The 18,937-nt window shown below is 44.2% G+C and overlaps 2 protein-coding genes across 4 annotated transcripts in view; one reads left to right on the top strand and one right to left on the bottom strand.

Moving 5' to 3' along the window:
• The window catches only part of DNAJC2 (DnaJ heat shock protein family (Hsp40) member C2), an 18,085-nt gene extending 9,471 nt beyond the window's left edge, over window positions 1-8,614 (bottom strand). Inside the window, exons 1-6 of one of the 3 annotated variants that reach the window (XM_065049133.1) lie at window positions 8,152-8,614; window positions 7,332-7,522; window positions 6,636-6,711; window positions 4,366-4,464; window positions 1,949-2,090; window positions 693-773 (exon numbers count right to left, since the gene is read on the bottom strand). In XM_065049133.1, coding sequence (XP_064905205.1) covers window positions 693-773; window positions 1,949-2,090; window positions 4,366-4,464; window positions 6,636-6,711; window positions 7,332-7,522; window positions 8,152-8,614 — 1,052 coding nt within the window. The remainder of the gene's footprint in view (window positions 1-692; window positions 774-1,948; window positions 2,091-4,365; window positions 4,465-6,635; window positions 6,712-7,331; window positions 7,523-8,151) is intronic. The other 2 variants (XM_065049132.1, XM_065049134.1) reach the window with 2 other exon arrangements.
• PSMC2 (proteasome 26S subunit, ATPase 2) lies at window positions 8,552-18,937 on the top strand. Its single transcript, XM_005498082.3, has 12 exons — window positions 8,552-8,728; window positions 11,796-11,833; window positions 12,989-13,070; window positions 14,126-14,225; window positions 15,049-15,180; window positions 15,779-15,851; window positions 15,964-16,059; window positions 16,318-16,482; window positions 16,958-17,045; window positions 17,749-17,951; window positions 18,468-18,564; window positions 18,662-18,937. Exons 1-12 carry the CDS (start codon window positions 8,659-8,661, stop codon window positions 18,817-18,819), a joined length of 1,302 nt encoding a protein of 433 aa, XP_005498139.1. The 5' UTR covers window positions 8,552-8,658; the 3' UTR covers window positions 18,820-18,937.

Below are 18,937 nucleotides of genomic sequence, written 5' to 3'. Positions count from 1 at the left end.
CAAAACAATTACAAATAATCTACCTTTTCAACTATTAATTTTTTACAGCTTATAATACATAATTTATAATTATGTTGCACCTAGGATTCCACTGTGCTAAGTCAAAACGCAAGATGCTATTGGAAGTAATGATTTACATCTCTATATGTAGGACAGAGGATATTTTAGGATGGGATCAGTCTCACCAACTGTGAATGTCTGCAGTGCAGTTGTCTAAGCTCCCATTACAAGCAGCAGAGATGCAGCACAGTCTGGAGAGTTCAGAGAGAAATTAATGTAATCTTTCTGTAAGCATCCGTATTTAGCAGATGAGTCATGCCATAAACTCTACTGACTTTATCGGACTAGACAGACTTCCCTTAACTAGGGGAGCTTAAATGCCTGCACTGAAAACACAGGTTAGGTGAGATGCACCCCATCTCCAGTCCGCGGGTCAACTCGGTTCACAGTCACTGTGGCCAGAGAACTGCTAGGAGCTCCCGCTGTAGCTGTGAATTTACGACGTGGATGCTCGAGTGAGGAGAAAGCCAGTTCGGTTTGTGGAAGGTACCACACAGCTGTGAGGTGACATCCTGACAGCACTAGGTCAGGACGGGCCACAGCCAACAACCTACGTACAAAAGGGTCTGCAAGCCCTTCATATCACACACTGTGAATACTGTGAATAGAGATGGAGGCATTAGCTAACTTACCAAAATGAATAGAATGCATCTACCTCTTCAAATGATGAGTTCATGTCCCCAAGTTTAGGAACATTTTTCTTATTTGACCACCTGAAAATAGAGAAGAACTAATATATATAATCTTACTTCATAACATGGCACGTGTTAAGTACAGAATCAAAATACTGAATTAGAGGCTCCATCCCACCAACACAGAGGGGCACCAGGGGACAGGGAAAAAACAGGAGTGTTCTTATTAAACATCCGCCAGATTGGCCTTTTTTGGGGAGCTCTTCCAAAAAAGCAAACTCTTCCTGCCTGAGTTTGGTATGCCTGCTACGAGACCTGACGGAGCACACGACATCTTCGTAAATATTCAGTTCTCCACACATATTCTCCTGGTAGAGGAGCTTACAGAAGGTGGACAAAAGCGACTCTGTGAACAGCTCGGTTCTGTGACAGGCTACAGGAAGCTTCCCCCACATTCCAGTGGAGTACGAGGGAATAACGCATGTTTTGCCTCTCTTCTGTTTTTTCCCTGCAAAGAGGGGAATTTCCATAGGCTCTAAAATTTGTTATGCCATGACACAGCATCCATTTTCAAGCAGAGATGGAAGCAACCCATCTGACAACCACAGATCCACGTCTGAATAATAGTTGATAAAAGATTAAATAAATCTAGCTCGGATAATCAACGGATTGTCCAGAATGTGTTGTAAAGTGCTTCACACAATAAAGCACTTTTTTTCATACAGCTAAAAGGTGAAATAGGTTTCTATTGTGACAGCCTTAATGCAAAATCAATTGGCAAGCATGAATCAAATGCAGAAAAAAAGTCACACACCTTAAGAGAGAACCACCAAATATTGATAGTTATATTTATCTTTTCTGTTAACCAGGTAAATTGTGAACGTAACTATTGTCTTTGTTAATGTCTCACCCTCATAAGAAAATAATTAAAAAAGGACTTTTTAGTCAGTAGCATAGACATGCTTGGTATAAGTATATATAAGATGAAACGTGTTGTACAAAAAGGACAGTAATATGGAGCTGAGAACAGACTTTTTTTTTAAATCTCATGGGTCGAACTCAATGCCACCAGTGTGACAGTGCAGATTACTTTAAAATGAAATCATAGAGAATGCATTAGTTTACTGGTATTACATTTCTAGCAAATCAACACATCTCCAGCATCCTTAAAATCACACCTGTTCCAAACACAATGGCAGAAGAGTTTGCAAATGCTGCTTCTCCAGCAACAACAAAAGCAGTCTGATGTAGCTTACCTGGCATTTCTTTCAAAAACTGGTGAAAATACTTCAAAGAAGTTCTCTTTCGCTTCACTTTTGGAAGGTACAGAGTTATCAAAAGTAGGATCTATGCTGTTAAATGCTCGTCGTTTCACAGGATCAGATAATATTTCGTAAGCTGAAAAAAAAGGTTATCAGATATAAAATATGAGACTAAAGTGAGTCTTCCCCACAAGGTGGGAATGTTACAGAAAAGGTTCTGTATGTTTAAAAAGATGCTCTTGGATCTCTGTTGGATCTATCATTCTGTACAGCTTGATATTTAATTATTTTAGTGACACAGAATAGCACTGCTGTCAAGTCCTGTTAAACTAAGTAGGAGGAAAACGTGTATGAAAAACAACACGTTTAACCATTAAGATGTAACAAACCAGAGTATATTTTAAATAATTTCATAGCAGTAAATTCAGTTCAGGCACTGGGGGGGGTTTGATCATGATGTTTTCAGGCTTTTATCCCACACCAGATCCTTGCAGATAAATTTACAAAACAGTCTACCAAGACGGACACAGAGTAAAAGCAGTCCCTGACTTGATACAATGTCAGAAATGGCAAAAACAGGAGCCATTCATTGGAATTTTTGCAGCTTATGATGAAATTGTACTGAGACCTGGAAAGAGTGTAAACCACCACATAGCTACTACCCAAAACACGCACACACTCCCAGTCTGCCTGTTCTTACAGTCCTGCAGTTGGGGAGCTTCACGTTACAGAATCTTATAACCTGGAAATCACACACTGTAGCTTCAGTGAACCTTTGTTTTCTCTGAAGGATGTGGGGTTACTTTGTCTGTCAGTTCTATGGTACCCACCGTTTTCAGTAAGAGTGAAAAGTCATCAGAGGAATCAAATTTGTGTTGCGATCATTGATAGGCTTCTCTGACTGCATCTCTGGACAGAGAACACTGCCCCGGGAAGGTCAGAACTCAAAGGGGATGAGCTGGAGCTGGTGCTCTGTGGTTCTGTAAACTCATCTTGCTGCATGGGTCAGTGGAGACAGGAAGGGATGCACAGGACCACCTGAGAGCTGCTGTCTGCCAGTCTCCCTATCCCCTCTGAGAAGGGACTTCCCTCTGCCAATACTCTAAATGACCCCAATTATCCTCTATGTCTCAAGCAAGGAGCTTCAGTAGCCCTCATACCATCTTCCTGATGCAAGAAATTCTGTGCACATCCTGCTGGTTCCTCTTCCACTTCAAGAGATGTCCCTTCCATGCAGATCCCCAATTCTGCTCTCACACACTCAGTTCTACCTGAACTGTACCTGCCACCCATTCCCTTGTCAGACCCAGCCCTGAATCACACCAACGTTCTCCTGCCTTTCCCAGTTCCTTCTCTCTGTTCCATTACCGCTTGCACCTACTCCAGACCCCTCCCCACCAGTGCATTTCCTTCCTCCAGGTGCTGCCTGGAAGCATTCCTCCTCTTGCATGCCACTTTGTGCTTTCCCTTATGTTTATCCTTAAACTTAGATCATAAGCAGTGAAGGGAAAACCTCTTTTGCTCCTTGCATGTAGAACACAGAGCATATTCCTGAATTCAGGTGCAGGTTGTTCTTATAATAAATATCTACCAGTTTCTGACAGGACTACAACTATGGGAAAAAAAAATTCCTTTGGGAACTTTTTTCTTTTGACATCTCTAAGGGAGGCTGAAAACATCATTAGCTTGTCTACCATACAATACTAGTTGAAATGTTAGATGGTAAGAAGACACCCTCAAGAAGAAAGTTTAGAGCACATACAAGATTTGCCCCTGCCCTGACCTTATTGAGTCAGAAAAATGTGTTAAAAATAAACAAAAAAGCCAAACTCCAAAGCATTTCTAAAGGCACAAGTCGTACACCAAGAACACTCCCTATAGTTCTGGAATCAGCCAGCAGTGGTGGTTCAGGTCACTACAGGCAAGAAAGGAAATGTTATTCAGTCAAGTTCACTGGGTCATCTGTGGGCAAAAAAAGAGCAGCTGAAGACAGTGATATCCCACATCAAATCAACAGATGCTCTGTTGGCAGAGCAAGTGTGTTAGAATTCAGATTTTCCAGTTGCTGTTGGTGTCCTGGGGGAATCTCTTCCTACCACACCGGTTCACTGCAGGCCTGTGGCCACCTCTAGTGGTTCATCTTTGCATCCGCCGCTCCGAGTGTTCACGTTTTGACACCAAATGCACGGGAGACAAACACCTATTGTTTGCATTCCCGTAGTGCTTGTACCCAGAGGGAAGTGGTATTAATATAATCGCTATTTATTGAGGCAGTTTTCTAAAATGGAAAAGAACTTCTGTTTTTTTTTAGTAATAGGCAATTCTTTAAAAGCATAATAAAGCACTACAAGTACGTTTCAGGTTATTGAATAGATTGAGAGAATATGTAATAAAAGAGATCACTTGCTTACCTTTAGTTATACATGTAAAATAATCATTATCACCTTCTCCAATCTGTTCCCCTGCAGCTTTTCGCTTGTCTGGATGATGTTTCAAAACCATGGATTTATCTAGCAAATAGATGCATGAGGTTTAGAAACACTTCCTCATCTACAATTTATTTCTTAGAAGCTACAAGGTAATACAATAATTCAAATTAATATTTCTCTAAATAGACAAAAAAACCCCTGACAACATAAAAGAAAAACAACAACAACAACAACAAAAAAACAACCAAAAAATTGAGAAGAAAACAGATGTGGGTTAATGAACGCTCTTGGATTTAACACATTTGTCAAATTTATTTCATCTTTACTGGGCCACAACTGCAACTCAGAAGCTCTATTCCACCTTCATCAGCTGAAGAAGTACTGATTTTCTGGGGCTTATTCTAATATTATGCACAGCAAAGTGCTTCGGTAGCTGTAAACGTACAGTTTAAGCATAATGAAGTTTTAGGGCCTTAATCGTGCAAGATTGTACGATTCCCTGTGCAATCATGCTGAAAATAATAAAGAAAAATAATTAATGTAATTTTAGTTGTTATTCCTAATGAAAAGCAAAGTAGTTCTGATAAAATTAGAATTGTATTATGTCTCTTTACTCAAGTTCTGAACACAATCCTAGATGAAATTTCGCAAGGGAACTCCAGCCACGAGCCTGTGCACCGCTGCCCTTACCCATGGACGACACGAAGCACACACTCAAGACTTCGCGGTCCAGTTCTCTCTCTATTTAGGCCCTAAATCCTAAGATTTAACTAACACATACAGAGTATCTACTAAAGTTGCTGCCAAGGTTGTCTTAGCACTTAAACAGTAAACCCAGATTTTAAACTGACTTCTTTGCCAAAAGGTCGACCTGTATTATCATTCAACATAAAACGTACCTTCTTGGCACACTATAAAATACCAGAGAGAAGATATCATGTGAGTAGTTACAGCAACCTATCTTAAGAAACAAATCAGAATCCTTGTTAAAAATACAAAAAACACAGTATATACTGGTGAGAAAGACTTGCATCTCTATACCACTGTGTCATAATTGAGTGCTGTTAAGATCCTAAAGAGAGAGATGCCCAGTTCTTGGTTGACAAGATTAGTGAGAGCACTAATCATCACCAGAGTAGGTGCTGCTCTGTCCTACATTAGCACATGCTCTGTGCTGGCACTGCTAACACGTATGCAAGGCAACAACATTTCCTGTGCAAGTTGGAAATTTGCAAATTTCCACCCATTTTCCTTTGGGAGTAACTTAATCTTTCTCTGTGTTTTCACTGGGGACAGCGATTCTACCCACATCAGTACAGCTACACAGGCAATTGCTTGCAAGATCAAAGCACAAAACCATCAGCTTATTTCATAAAAGCTACTGAACAATCTTCAGAGTACTTTTAAATCTTCTCCTGCTAAATTCCTGCATCCTTCTTGCAAAGTCAACTCTTGGTCATATTGCTTTCTAGGAAAAAAAGTTCTAAGCCCAATGTGTTCTTCCTTCATACGCAAATACCCCCAGTCACCTGCACGTGCTTCTGAATCACGTCATGATTTAAGACATGACATATTAAGCAGTGGTACTTCCAATTTCTATTTTTTACTCACCCAAAATGTCAAGAAAACCTCACAAGTTGGCTTGGTAATATCCCAGAGATCCAGCTACAGGAGCTCTACAGTTTTCACATGGTAAAATGACCAAAGAAGAGCAAAATTCAGCTTCTCAGTGGCACAAATAACTTCTAGTTACTTGAATAGCTGGAAAACCTAAGAGCTACTGCTCCATTCCCATGCAATGCTCAGTCTAATCAGAATGAGAACAGCAGTGAACTTCTTAAACATTCGCTGGCATTGCCGTGGCACCCAGCAGTTGTAAGGGGGCTTCAGGGTACAAACCTATCGAAATACATTGGGCAGGGTGAGCTGTAGTTCTCTGCCTTTCACTGAGCCCCGGCTGCAGAATCAAAAATGTGGATGGTATTATAGTTACAGTCTCAAGCTTGTTGACAAAAAACACAGGGAAGAAAGCAGAGATGCGAACTCAGTGAAATTTTTGAATTCTCTGGCTTGAGGCTTGTGGACCTTGGAGCTGTGATGTGAATTTAGAAGGCTGGTAAACAACATAAGGGAGGACATTTTTAGGCCTGTGAGATAGTAATAAGCTTATTCATGACATGTATATATTTACACCTGCAAAACAGTTGCGTACATCTGAAAGAAAAGCCTGCTTATGAAGGAAAGGTACTTACGAGCTGCTTTGATTTGTTTCTGAGTAGCCCTGTATCGTATATTACCCAGCCCGAGAACTGCATAATGGTCTTGATTCTGTGGAAAAAAAATGAACCCTGATAAACATTGATAAACGCAACCTAAAGAGCCACAACACAACACGACACACGCAGAAAACAGTTCTCCTCCATCTTTTAAAAGCAAGAGGCAGAATTCTTCCCTCTCCCAATAATTATTAGAAAAAGAACAATTGTCTTAAAGGCCATAATTATTGAACAACCGAGTATCAATAAATTAAGCCAGATATTACAGAAATTCAGGTAGCTTAATCTAAATTGGATTAAAGCACTGAAAGTTCAATTATTGGAAAACCGAATCGCTGTCTTTAATATTAAGAGTGCTAACACAGTTCCAGAATGAGGGAGGCAGTAACAGGGAGAAGAGACACTTTTACCACTTACAGACAGTAACGTGGAAAAGCAACAGTTCAAGACTAAGATCTTATCCTGATGTGTACGCGAGTTTGCCTTCATTAACTGGATATGCGTGGAAAACACAAACCCAGCTATAATGCTATAACACTAAGGGACAAAAAGCAACTCAGGTGGGGTGGGAGGGGAAGAGGGAGGGGATCTTTAGCAACTGGGCATGGTGGACAACTCTGACAGGAGTCTTCCAGCAAAAATAATTAACATTAGTCTATATAAACTGAATACCTTCCAATCCTTTGGGTCGAGGGTTTTTAACATAGGAAATTCTTCAAGCTGCAATTCTTCATCGCCTGATTCTTCTGAAAGTTCCTTCTCATCTTCTAGCTCCTGGAAAGAGGAAGAAACATTTATGTTTCTCCTCTTAATAAATGCTTCAAACCATCTTCCCACAGGTTCCACTTGACAGAGTACTGATGCTATAAGCAAAAACATAAAAGCAACTTCACCTTCTGTGTTTTTTTTTTAATTAAACCCCATCAAAGCCCATGAAAGTACAGCACAGCACAAGGCTACAGACTGCCAAATCTTCTTGTTTGCCCTAAAAGCACCAGAGTGCTCCCGGGACTGCAGGAACCACGACACCTGCCTGTCGGGCGGCACCTTCCAAACGCTACTCGGTGTTCTCCCGTCTCCGAGGCGCTCTCAAGTTAAGGGAACGCACACGTTAAATTACACTGGACCCCCCCCTCGCTGTGGCAGCGGAGGGGAAGCCTGCGGCGGCAGCACTCGGCGCGGACGGGCCCCCCCGCGCTCCCCGGCCCAGGCGCCTCCTCCGAGCGGCCCGGACTTGTTGCTCACACCGACTCGAGCACCGGGGCGATCGGCGCCGCAGCGAAATAAACGGGAAAGTTCCTTCGAAACAGGCGGGTTTGTAACTCCAGCGGTAGCCGGGTGCTTTGGGGGGGTTTGTTCACCTGAATCCCGCCCTCGCCCAAACCGGGGGCCGCCCCGGTGCTGGAGGCAGCGGGAGATCCCGGCCCCCCCGCCCCGGCAGCGGCTGCAGCCCCGCGGCCGGGCCGCCCCCCGCGGGCCCGGCGGTACCTACCGGCCAAGCGCGGCCTGGTGACGGCCGTGAGCTGCCCGTCCCGCGCCCCCCGCAGCATGGCGGCGCCGGGCCTGGGCGCCGGGCCCCGCTGGCCGAGCCGAGCCGGTTGCCGGGAGCCGGCGCATGGAGGCGCGCGGCGAGCGCTTCCGGGGCGGTGGAGGCGTGCGGCGGGATAAGCGGCCCGGCGGGGCTCAGCCGCCCCTCTGCCTGCCCCACGCCGCCCCTCCGCAGCAGGCCCGGCGGCGCAACGGGCCCCGGCTGGGTCGGGGCGGCTGTGGCCGGCGCGGGGCGCTCCGTTCCGCCGGCGGCTGCGGCGGGCGGAACTGTGCGGCTGGGGCAGCGGCGCTGGGGGGAAGGAAATATCGGTGGCGCGAGGCCCACGGCGCGGCCGGCCGGTGCGCCCGCCTTTAGTGTCCCCCCGGCGCGGCCCGGCCGGAAGTGCCGGCGGTGCTGAGTAACGCATCCAGGGCAGCGCGGCGCGGAGCGGAGCCGGAGCGGGACGGGACGATGCCGGACTACCTGGGGGCCGACCAGAGGAAGACCAAGGAGGAGGAGAAGGAGGATAAACCCATCCGCGGTGAGAGCCCAGGCGGGCGGGGCTCGGCCCTGCTGCCTCGCCGGGCTCAGTGCCCGTTGGCACGGCAGCGGGCGGAAGAACCGGCAGTGCCCCCTTCCCAGCGGTCCCTCCCCCGTGTCGGGTCGGTGTCCCCGTGTGCATGGCGGGGAAACTCCCGAGCGCCGGCGCCGGGCGCTGGGCACCGGGGCGGGGCGGCGCTGCCGGCGGCCATTTCGGTGCCGGAGCGGCGGGGCCGAGGGAGCCCGGCGGGCGACACGTAAACTCAAAACCCCTCAAATGCCGTGTCCGGCGCTGCGGCCGCCGCCCCCGAGAGAACCCGGCCCGGCGCCCGGGCTTGGCCGCTGCGGCCTGTGCGGCGCTGCCGGGGGCGGCCCGCGGGGCGGCGGTGTCGGACACGAACAGCAGCACCGCCCGGTCCGGCGGAGCCCTGCGGGAACCCAGCGGGAACCCAGCGGGACACCCAGCGGGAGCCCAGCGGGACACCCAGCGGGAACGCGGCGGGAGCCCAGCGGGAACCCGGCGGGACCGGGCCGCGGGGAGCGATCCAGCGGGGCTGGGACCGGGCTCCTGTCAGTGCTGCCCAGCGGCGGGGTGAGGAGCAACCGGCACAGTCTGAAGCACAGACTCTGAATTATTATGCATCGTTTGTGTCGCAGCAAAAGCAATTCTATAAGTCAGCCTCAAAACCTGTGTATCAATTGTGTTCACGAACAGACTATGATGTAATCCATCATGATAGCACTGTGATTGCCTCAGCCTTTCAGAAGGGCATAAAAACTCAAGGTGCATTAACATAACACCTGACACATGGTCACATATTAATTAACGTCTTAAGTCCTGTTCTCACAGGAATCCTGTGTTACCATCACACTCCAAATACTTTGGGATAATAGATATAGATATAGATATATATAGTCCCCCAGTTTAAGAAGGACAAGAATTACAGGAGGGAGTCCAGCGGTGTGCTATGAAGATGATCAGGGGTCTGATGCATCTTTCTTATGAGCAGCGACTGAGAGAGTTGGGTCTGTTCAGCCTGGAGAAGAGAAGGCTGAGAGGGGATCTCATCAGTGTCTATAAATATCTCAAGGGTGGGTGTCAAGAGGATGGACCAGACTCCTTTCAGTGGTGCCCAATGACAGGATGAGGGGCAGCGAGCACAGACTGAAGCACAGGAGGTTCCATCTGAACATGAGGAGAAAGTTCTGTACTTTGAGGGTGCCAAAGCCCTGGAACAGGCTGCACAGAGAGGTTGTGGAGTCTCCTTCTCTGGAGACATTCAAACCTGCCTGGACACATTCCTGTGTGATCTGCTCTGGTGAACCTGCTTTAGCAGGGGGGTTGGACTAGTTGATCTCCAGAGGTCCCTCCAACCCCAGCCATTCTGTGATTCTGTGGGTAACGAACACTGGGTGGTGTTTGGAGGTGCCGGCAATCTGGCCCTGGCTGGTTCCAGAGATCTCTTATAAAATGCTACTAAAAAGCCTGATCTGCGCTTCCTAAGACAAAGGGCTTTTGTGGTTTAACGGTTACTTAAAAGATCAACTTAATAAAACATTAAAATTTCCTTTTCTGAACTCCTGCAGAGCTGGCTGTCAGACCCTGTGTGTTGCCACTTTCATAAGATACTGACTGGAAGCAGGAGAGAGTGGGGTGGCAGATTTTTCTGGTGGTGTACGCATAGCGTGAAAATTGCTGCTGCTCCTCATGTTTGAATCCATTGGCCTTTTCATTTCATACCAGTAAATATTAAATAATGTATCTGGAGACAAAACCAACACTTTATGTAATTAGTGATGGACTTTGAACTGTTACCACTCAAGAAGAATTTTTGAATTGTGGCAACAGTACATATGAAAAATCAGTGGGTTAGTACAAATAATCAGGAAAGAAATAAGGATCAACGCACACACACAAATCCTCTCAAAATCCTGTATAATGTATACTGTACCTCAGTCTTTGATGTGGTGTGGTGTGGGTTTGGTTTCCTCTGTCTTAAAAAGACACAGTGGAGTTGGAAAAGAGAGAACAGAGGGATGCTCGGGATGCTGAAGGTGAAGGGTGTAGTTCAGCCTGAAAAAGAGATAGCTCTGTGGCGAAGGGAGAGGGAGTGGAAAAGGTCTGTTAAATGGCAAGTGATATGGCAGTAAATAGGGAATGACAGGGATACTGAATGGAGAGGGTTTGCCGGAGCGATCCTGGAGGACTCTGCACAAAAGCTCGTGCATTTAACAGCTGAAGCTGCTTGTTCTGATGTGGGAATTCTGAGGCCAAAGTACAACTTGTAGATTCCAAGTTCAAGTTAAGTAAATGCCGATTTAAACCAGGGGATTATTTCCTGCATATTCTGCTGAAAGTTTACAGGGGTTCAAACAATTGTCCAAAATATTAGTGCAAGGGATTTTTTTTGAGGGGCTGTTATTATGTGACCTGACAGTGGGAGTTCGCGGTCTGTTTTCCACGTTCGTAGACCTTCTGTTGGAGAAGGATATCGGACCAGCCCGTTTATCCTATGTAGTGTGACCCTTCCCATGTTTTATATTTTACAATATTAAAACTCAGCATTGTATTAGTTATTGATTCAAGGCTGCTTTAGTAGTTTATGGTAGTTTTTTGTTACTGGGACCAGCTTAGATTTGGTTGCTGTTCCTTGCTCACACTGGGCAATTTGGAAGAGAGACGTCACTGGTGGAAAGTGGGGACAGTTTTTCATTTATGTTTTCTTAAACTTTAGGAAACAAAGAGTTGAAAAGATCAAGTTTTGATGTCTTCAGTTCCTCCTCTGTACAGTAACGGGTCATAAGCTACTCTGAGTGAAGCGAAATTTAAGTAGGTTGCTTGAAATGAGCTCTGTGTTGTACCAAGTTTTGGACTGAAGAGAGTAGCTGGAGACCCTATTTTGTTTTTCTTGAATGTCAGATATTTTTTGTTCCACTTTGGCTTAATGAAAAAGTATAAGCTCAAAAGCATCTCTTTAAAATATATGTTTTAATCTTTTAGAAGCGGAATTAATACTGCTGGTTTTGTTGTTAAAATGGGAAGCTAATTCTTTCCTGTGTTGTTTCAGCTCTGGATGAAGGAGACATTGCCTTGCTGAAAACCTATGTAAGTAACATACATACACAAGAGTGTTAAATAAAAAAAGAAAGTTGAAGGCAGGAGTGGAGGGATGTATGTTTAGTGAATAGTTAGTAATTATGCTTCTCCTGCTGCTTTTCTTTCCTGCCAAAATCTTTTCCCTCTTTCCAATGAGCAAGCCCCAAACTCAACCCACAACCCTGGAAATAATCCAGTGGTTCTGTTAACTTGGAACAAATGAAGTCTTTTCTATTTTTGCTTTGTATCTTGTAGCTGTCTTAGAGATCTAACATCTAGGGCTTTATTGGGGCTCTTTCACTAACCAATTGTCTTGCTTCATAAAGAACAGTATCTTTAAGACCTCCCATCAAATTTACTTGTTTTTAGCAATCATGTTAAAAAACTATTAGTGAGGGATACATGTCAAATCTTGGGAGGTGTTTCCCATGGACAATAAGGCTTAAAATGCAAATCTCCCCTCTCCACCAGAAAGTACATTGGGTCTGTGGACGAACTCCTGAGAAATGAAAGCAGCAGCTTAGCGTATGTCTGGGTTTGGGTATTTTTGCCAGAAGTCTGAACTTTTTTGACGCTGAAACTCCTTTACGAAACTCTGGAACTGGGGAAGGACTCTGAAATACAGCTTGTGCCCACTGCAGTTTCATTTTTGTTGCCAAGTTGATACGAAGGAGATCTTGTAAAGGAAATCCGGATAAGGCAGGGCAAGATAGTAAAGCATTTTATCACAAGCAAGAATCTGGCTTTTGATGAGTCCCCTGATCTTTCCGCTGTCTTCTGTGGATGACACAAACATTGGGTAAGATAGTTAAAGCACATGTACAAATGATTTTCAGATAATGTATACAGAATTCCATGTGTATATAATGTTTACTAAGTCTTTTTTAGACTTCAGAAAAAAAAAATTAATAAGGCTGAATGGGTTTAAAAGGAAAACCAAATCCTTGAAGTTTACAAATATGAAAAATTTCCACTTGCGCAATTGGTCAGTTGTGTGCAGCTGCACTCTGGTTTTGCAAACAGAAATATTGTTATTGGAACTTAATACTGTCTTTTTGGCTGTTACACCAAGGCAGTCTGTTGAACATCTTGCCGCTCAGCAGCTATTGGCATTTCTTCCTAAACATAAAATAATATGAAGTCTACATGATGTTTCTTTTCCAGGGCCAGAGCACGTACTCAAGGCAGATCAAGCAAGTAGAAGATGATATTCAGCAACTACTTAAGAAAATCAATGAGCTCACTGGTATCTTTCTTTCTTTAAATAACTTTCAATAGAAGAGACAGGTACCAAAATGAGTGTTTTAAGAAGCTGATTTTAAACAACTTCTGCATTAATTTATTACTGTTATTTTTCTCAAAAGGATACATTTATTTATTTGGTAACATGAGATTTTTGCTTTGTAGGTGATGGTCTTTTTGATTGGGCAGGGCTAATCTGTACATATAATGATGTGATTTTGTAGTTTAACACATTTTTATTCAAAATTATAAATTTTATGTATTATGGTAGCATGAGACAAGTGCCCCTTTCTGTCACTGGATAATTTGTGATTTGCGTTAACCTGTGTTTGAGTAGCCAGTGAACTTCCGTACACTGCAAAACCCCAACATACTATAATTAAGTAATGGTATTACTTCTTGTATAACAAATAAATGTATATCAGAGCAGTTAATGCTCCAAATCAGCTGGCCAGTTGTGGCATTTACAGTAAAAATTAATTCGTTCCCTCATTTTTCCTTGTTTGTTTCACTGGTGTCTATTTGTTGCCCCGTTGCTAATCTCTAGTGGCCCTCAGTTCTGGCAGGAGGACTGCAATTTCTATTTTACAGTAAAATGCTTTATTCTTTCAAATACATCATGGAGATGTTACTTTCTGTATCCATGGTTTGGAAGATTTATTAGGTTTTTTTGTCTTAGAACAGAATAGCATTAGTTTTTTCATCTGTGTGGATCCCTTAGGTTTGGATACTTGCCCTAAAGTGTTCCCTCAATGAAGGCACTTGCAGAGTTTCACTCTTTTTCTCAAACTTGTAGAAATGTGCTCCTCTCTCTGTCAGTCTTGGTCGCAGTGAACTGCGCATTGCAAAACCGTACGAGAGGGTGGCCAGGCTGGTATTTGCATGTTTAGCCAGCACAGTCACGTAGGCCTCATTTCTTTAGGAAACCTGGTTTTTAGGAAGTCCATCAAGGATGTGTGTGTGTTTTGGAGGTCTCTTGTGTCTGAGGTTCTCAGTGTGTGAAGGATGCTGATGTAGCAGTGAGCTGCTGCCTCCTCACCTGCTCTGTGTTGTGCTCAGGAATCAAGGAATCCGACACTGGGCTGGCGCCTCCTGCCCTCTGGGATCTGGCTGCGGATAAGCAAACTCTCCAGAGCGAGCAGCCCTTACAAGTTGCGAGGTGGGTGCTCTCTTCCTCTTTGCAGTGGAGCTGCAGAGCATTAAAAATGTCATTTATAGCTTGTGTGTAGACTTTTTATAAAGGTAACATTCACATGTTGTGCATATTTAGTGTGCATATTTAGTGCTGGAGCGGGTCCAGAGAAGAGCAACACGACTGGTGAAGGGACTTGACATAAGACCTGTGGGGAGAGGCTGAGGGAGCTGGGGTTGTTTAGTCTAGAGAAGAGGAGGCTTAGAGGTGACCTCATCACTCTCTATAACTACCTGAAGGGAAGTTACAGCCAGGTGGGGATTGGTCTCTTCTCCCAGGCAGTCAGCAATAGGACAAGGGGGCATGGGCTTAAACTCTGCCAGGGGAAATTTAGGCTGGATATTAGAAAGAAATTCTTTACAGAGAGAGTGGTCAGGCATTGGAATGGCTGCCCAGGGAGGTAGTGGACTCGCCGTCCCTGGAGGTTTTTAAACTGAGATTGGACATGGCACTTAGTGCTATGATCTACTAAACGGACTAGAGTTGGACCAAGGGTTGGACTCGATGATCTCTGAGGTCTTTTCCAACCCAGTCGATTCTGTGATTCTGTGATATTGAAAGTGCTTTTTACCATTGTGTCGAAAAGGAACTGCTCTATGCTTGATGATGTATTACTTACTTCGTACCTGTATTCTTGTAGTTATTGTGTGATGCCATAATAACAGAATCACAAGTACAATAGCTATTGCGGTGTATTTGGAAAATGGGACTCTCTCATTGTGATGCTTATGCAAATAGCAAGCCAGTTCGTTAATCTGCCTGGTGGTGTTAATTGTGTGTTCTCTGTTAGGTGCACAAAGATAATCAATGCAGACTCTGAGGATCCCAAGTACATTATCAATGTCAAGCAGTTTGCCAAGTTCGTGGTGGATCTCAGTGACCAGGTGGCACCTACTGACATAGAAGAAGGCATGAGGGTTGGGTGAGCAAAACATTTGTGTTCTTACGAGTTTTACTGGAGACTGAAGATTTCTCATCTGACCTGTTAGTTCGACAGGTCAACAACTACCGTTTCATATTTTTGTAGTGGTTGAAATGGTAGCAATAATGTCTTTCTGTTGGAAGACAGCAACTCACCAGCATGCTATGCTGGAATCTTTTGATTTTGATGTCATTTTAACGAGAACTGTGCGTCAGAGACTGAAAGCTGCAGTTTGGGTCCCAGCAGTCCCAGCTCACGGGGAGCCTGCACAGTTACACACAGCGTGGCCACAGGAGATATTCGCTGAGGGGGTGAAGCCAGTTACTTTTAGAACCAATGTTTTGCCAGTTTGCTCCGTGGGATATTTTCAAGTTTAGTTTTCAAACTACTTTGGAATTAATTTTTTTCGAAGCAGTAAACTTCTCTGCAGAAAGAATTCCAGTTTCTAGGCCATCTGACTTAAAGGACTGGGCTGTCTTGATGCCAGAGAGAAGAACAGTTTAAGAATTCAGCTTCTAGTTTACAGAGTGGTTTCTATTAATACATGACAGTTTAATTAACTGGTGTTAAAATAATAGTCTTTATGCTTTCTCACCAGGGTGGACAGAAACAAGTATCAAATCCATATCCCCTTGCCTCCAAAGATTGATCCCACAGTCACCATGATGCAAGTGAGAACTGCGTTTACTTATTGTGGCATTGGATTTTGTTCTGGGCTTTAAAAGCCTAGAGAGAGATCTAGCATCAGGCTGTTAACTGCTCTCTCACCCTTTTGTTGTGCAGGTAGAAGAAAAACCAGATGTCACTTACAGTGATGTTGGTGGTTGTAAAGAGCAGATTGAAAAGCTGAGAGAGGTGGTTGAAACCCCTCTGCTTCATGTAAGTAACCTCCAGATTGAAAATTCTGCTGTTTTGAAAGTGTTCTGGTCATCTGTTAGCATTTGAAGAAGCAAGAAAAGATAATGCAGCTGAATGTAAACACTCAAGTGAAAGGAGATCTGGTTTTAACTAGTGAAATCCAGTGTATCCTGGTTTCTCTTGCTCTTCATTGAGGATTTTCTTGATTTGCATATACTCTTTGGTGCACATAATCTTTAATTTACACATAACATTGCCTTCTGTTTCACACCATTACAGCCTGAAAGGTTTGTTAACCTTGGGATTGAGCCTCCCAAAGGAGTACTTCTGTTTGGGCCACCTGGTACAGGCAAAACACTCTGTGCCCGCGCTGTTGCGAACAGGACCGATGCCTGCTTCATCAGGGTGATTGGATCGGAGTTGGTGCAGAAGTACGTGGGAGAGGTGAGAGCAAATATTGATGGAGTGCAGTGATGTGCAGATTTCCAGTGGTGGGGACCAAACACCATAGTGGGCACGATGGATGAAGGTACTTGCACAAGTGGGGGAGGAGCTGTCAAACAAATCACTGCAGATAGGGCGATCGGTTATAAGACCTGAATTGTTCTGCTGTCAGTGAGATGGGTTTTGCAGCGCAGAATTTAATCTGTGGTTCGGGATGACTCTTGGATTAGGATTCTGTTCCCAACTCTGCCACTTATTTTTGCTTGGCCCTGAGGTAAATAATTTCATCTGTACTTCTGTCTCTCCTTCAGAAATTCCTTTAAGATTTTTAAATGTTCTGTTATATATATGTGTACAAATAAGAGTTTTAGCATTGGAAACTTAGAAGTGTTTTGAAGCATGAAAAATGAATTTTGATAGTTTTCTTTTAATGTGACTTGAATCTTTAACAAAATCTTGATATTTTTGCTCTCAGGGAGCTCGAATGGTTCGTGAACTCTTTGAAATGGCCAGAACTAAAAAAGCTTGTCTTATATTCTTTGATGAAATTGATGCCATTGGAGGTATGTTTGGAGTATCTGTAGCTCTGATCTCTTACCAGAACTTTCAGGTGTCATGTTGTGATTCTTTATTGGTATTGCTGCATTTCAGGAAATGTACTTGTTAATGCCTATTAAGTAAAACTACTACCAACATGTCCCACGTCTGGGAAATTATCAAGAAGTGGTTTATGTAGTTTGAATGTATTTAGCTGAGATGAGAAGTCATTTTGGCATGCCAAAAAAACCTTAAGAATCTCTCTATTGTGCTTGCAAAAAGTACTGTTAACTTAAACCCCCTTCAGCTTCTGGGCTCGTACTAAATCTTTGTTACTGCCTGAGGTACTTTAGTCTTTGAAAGTAGAACAATTGTTACACAGACAAGACAGGGAGGTATTTTGGTAGAGCGGAGGCAAAGGAAGCAAACTGCATGTATGGATTTCAGCAGCTCGGCCAGTTACTGGGCAGGGAGACAGGCCTTTTCACACACCGGGTGAAGAGACGGGGCTTTATTATAACTGACAGATAACACCAGTCACTCTTTTTTTTGAAACGTGTCATTTTCAAATAATCCCCTCACAACGTTTTTGTAAACTCATCACAAATATTTGTATGTAATTTAACATTATTTTTTCCAAGTGTCTTCTGTTTCGCGGCTGCGACAGCTTCTCCATGCTCTGGGGGTCCCTCTCTTATTTAGTGAAATACGTGTCTCTCCTCTCCCCAGGTGCTCGTTTTGATGATGGCGCCGGGGGGGACAATGAAGTGCAACGTACCATGCTGGAGCTGATCAACCAGTTGGATGGTTTTGACCCCCGAGGCAACATCAAAGTGCTGATGGCTACAAACAGACCCGATACTCTGGATCCAGCCCTGATGAGGCCCGGCAGGTTGGACAGGAAGATAGAGTTCAGCTTGCCTGATCTTGAGGTGAGAATGCTTTCTTCCACTGCTGAGTCTGTTCTGATACCAGAGGGTTTCTTCAGTGAAAGCGTTACTGTCTGGAAGCAGTTTATGAGAATTAACAGAAGCAGCACTCTTAACTTACGTGAAACTACCTGGAAATTTGGGGGATTAAAGATGTTTCAATAAGGTTTTCCCAGCCCTGGCAGAGAAGCCAGAGCAAATGGCCACATTCACTGTGTGGTCCCAACTCAGCAGGTAAAGAGTCTTTTAACCAGATCCATGATTTCGTTCTTCAGTTGGAATGTTTCGTTTGGCTCTTTTGAGAGAGATTTCTCGAGGTACTTCTACCATTAGTACTTAATGTACTTAACTTAGTATCATGGACACTTAACATGCTAGGCCAGATGTAGGTAACTGTATTTGGGAAGCAAAACCAGGTTTGTTTTCCATCCGCCCTTGCTCTGGATGTGTTCAGCTGCTCGCTGAGAATCATCACCTCTTGCATAGCATGAGCACTTCTACCCTCCGCTCTTTCTGCAGGGGCGAACTCACATATTCAAGATACATGCTCGATCGATGAGTGTTGAGAGGGACATAAGATTTGAGCTGTTGGCTCGACTGTGTCCCAATAGCACAGGTAAGCTGAATTTATTTATTTTATTTAAACAATTTTGTCTATGCTTCATCTCCTCCGGTGCTCAGTGTTGAAGTTACTTATCCCTTTCTTTCCGAAGGCGCTGAGATTCGCAGTGTCTGCACGGAGGCGGGCATGTTCGCAATCCGAGCACGTCGAAAAATCGCAACAGAGAAAGACTTCTTGGAAGCAGTGAACAAAGTCATTAAATCGTATGCAAAATTCAGTGCTACCCCCCGCTACATGACCTACAACTAACGTCTTGGAACGTTTTTCCTGTTCCTGGTGTTAAACTTTCTGTGAAACGAAGATCCCAGTGTAGTAGTTCTTGTCTTGTTCTCGGAAGCCAAAAATAAATTGATTGTTCCTAACAGTA

This window comes from Columba livia, chromosome 1 (genome assembly GCF_036013475.1).
Source record: "Columba livia isolate bColLiv1 breed racing homer chromosome 1, bColLiv1.pat.W.v2, whole genome shotgun sequence".
Classification (NCBI taxonomy): domain Eukaryota; kingdom Metazoa; phylum Chordata; class Aves; order Columbiformes; family Columbidae; genus Columba; species Columba livia.
The sequence above is the reverse complement of the archived record's forward strand: the minus strand, read 5'-3'. Positions and strand labels throughout refer to the sequence as shown.

Coding starts and splice junctions, on each gene's coding strand:
- PSMC2 (XM_005498082.3), top strand. CDS start 8,659: ATGCCGGACTACCTGGGGGCCGACCAGAGGAAGACCAAGGAGGAGGAG. Junction 16,060..16,317: donor TTGAAACCCCTCTGCTTCAT/GTAAGTAACCTC, acceptor ACACCATTACAG/CCTGAAAGGTTTGTTAACCT. Junction 18,565..18,661: donor ACTGTGTCCCAATAGCACAG/GTAAGCTGAATT, acceptor TTCTTTCCGAAG/GCGCTGAGATTCGCAGTGTC.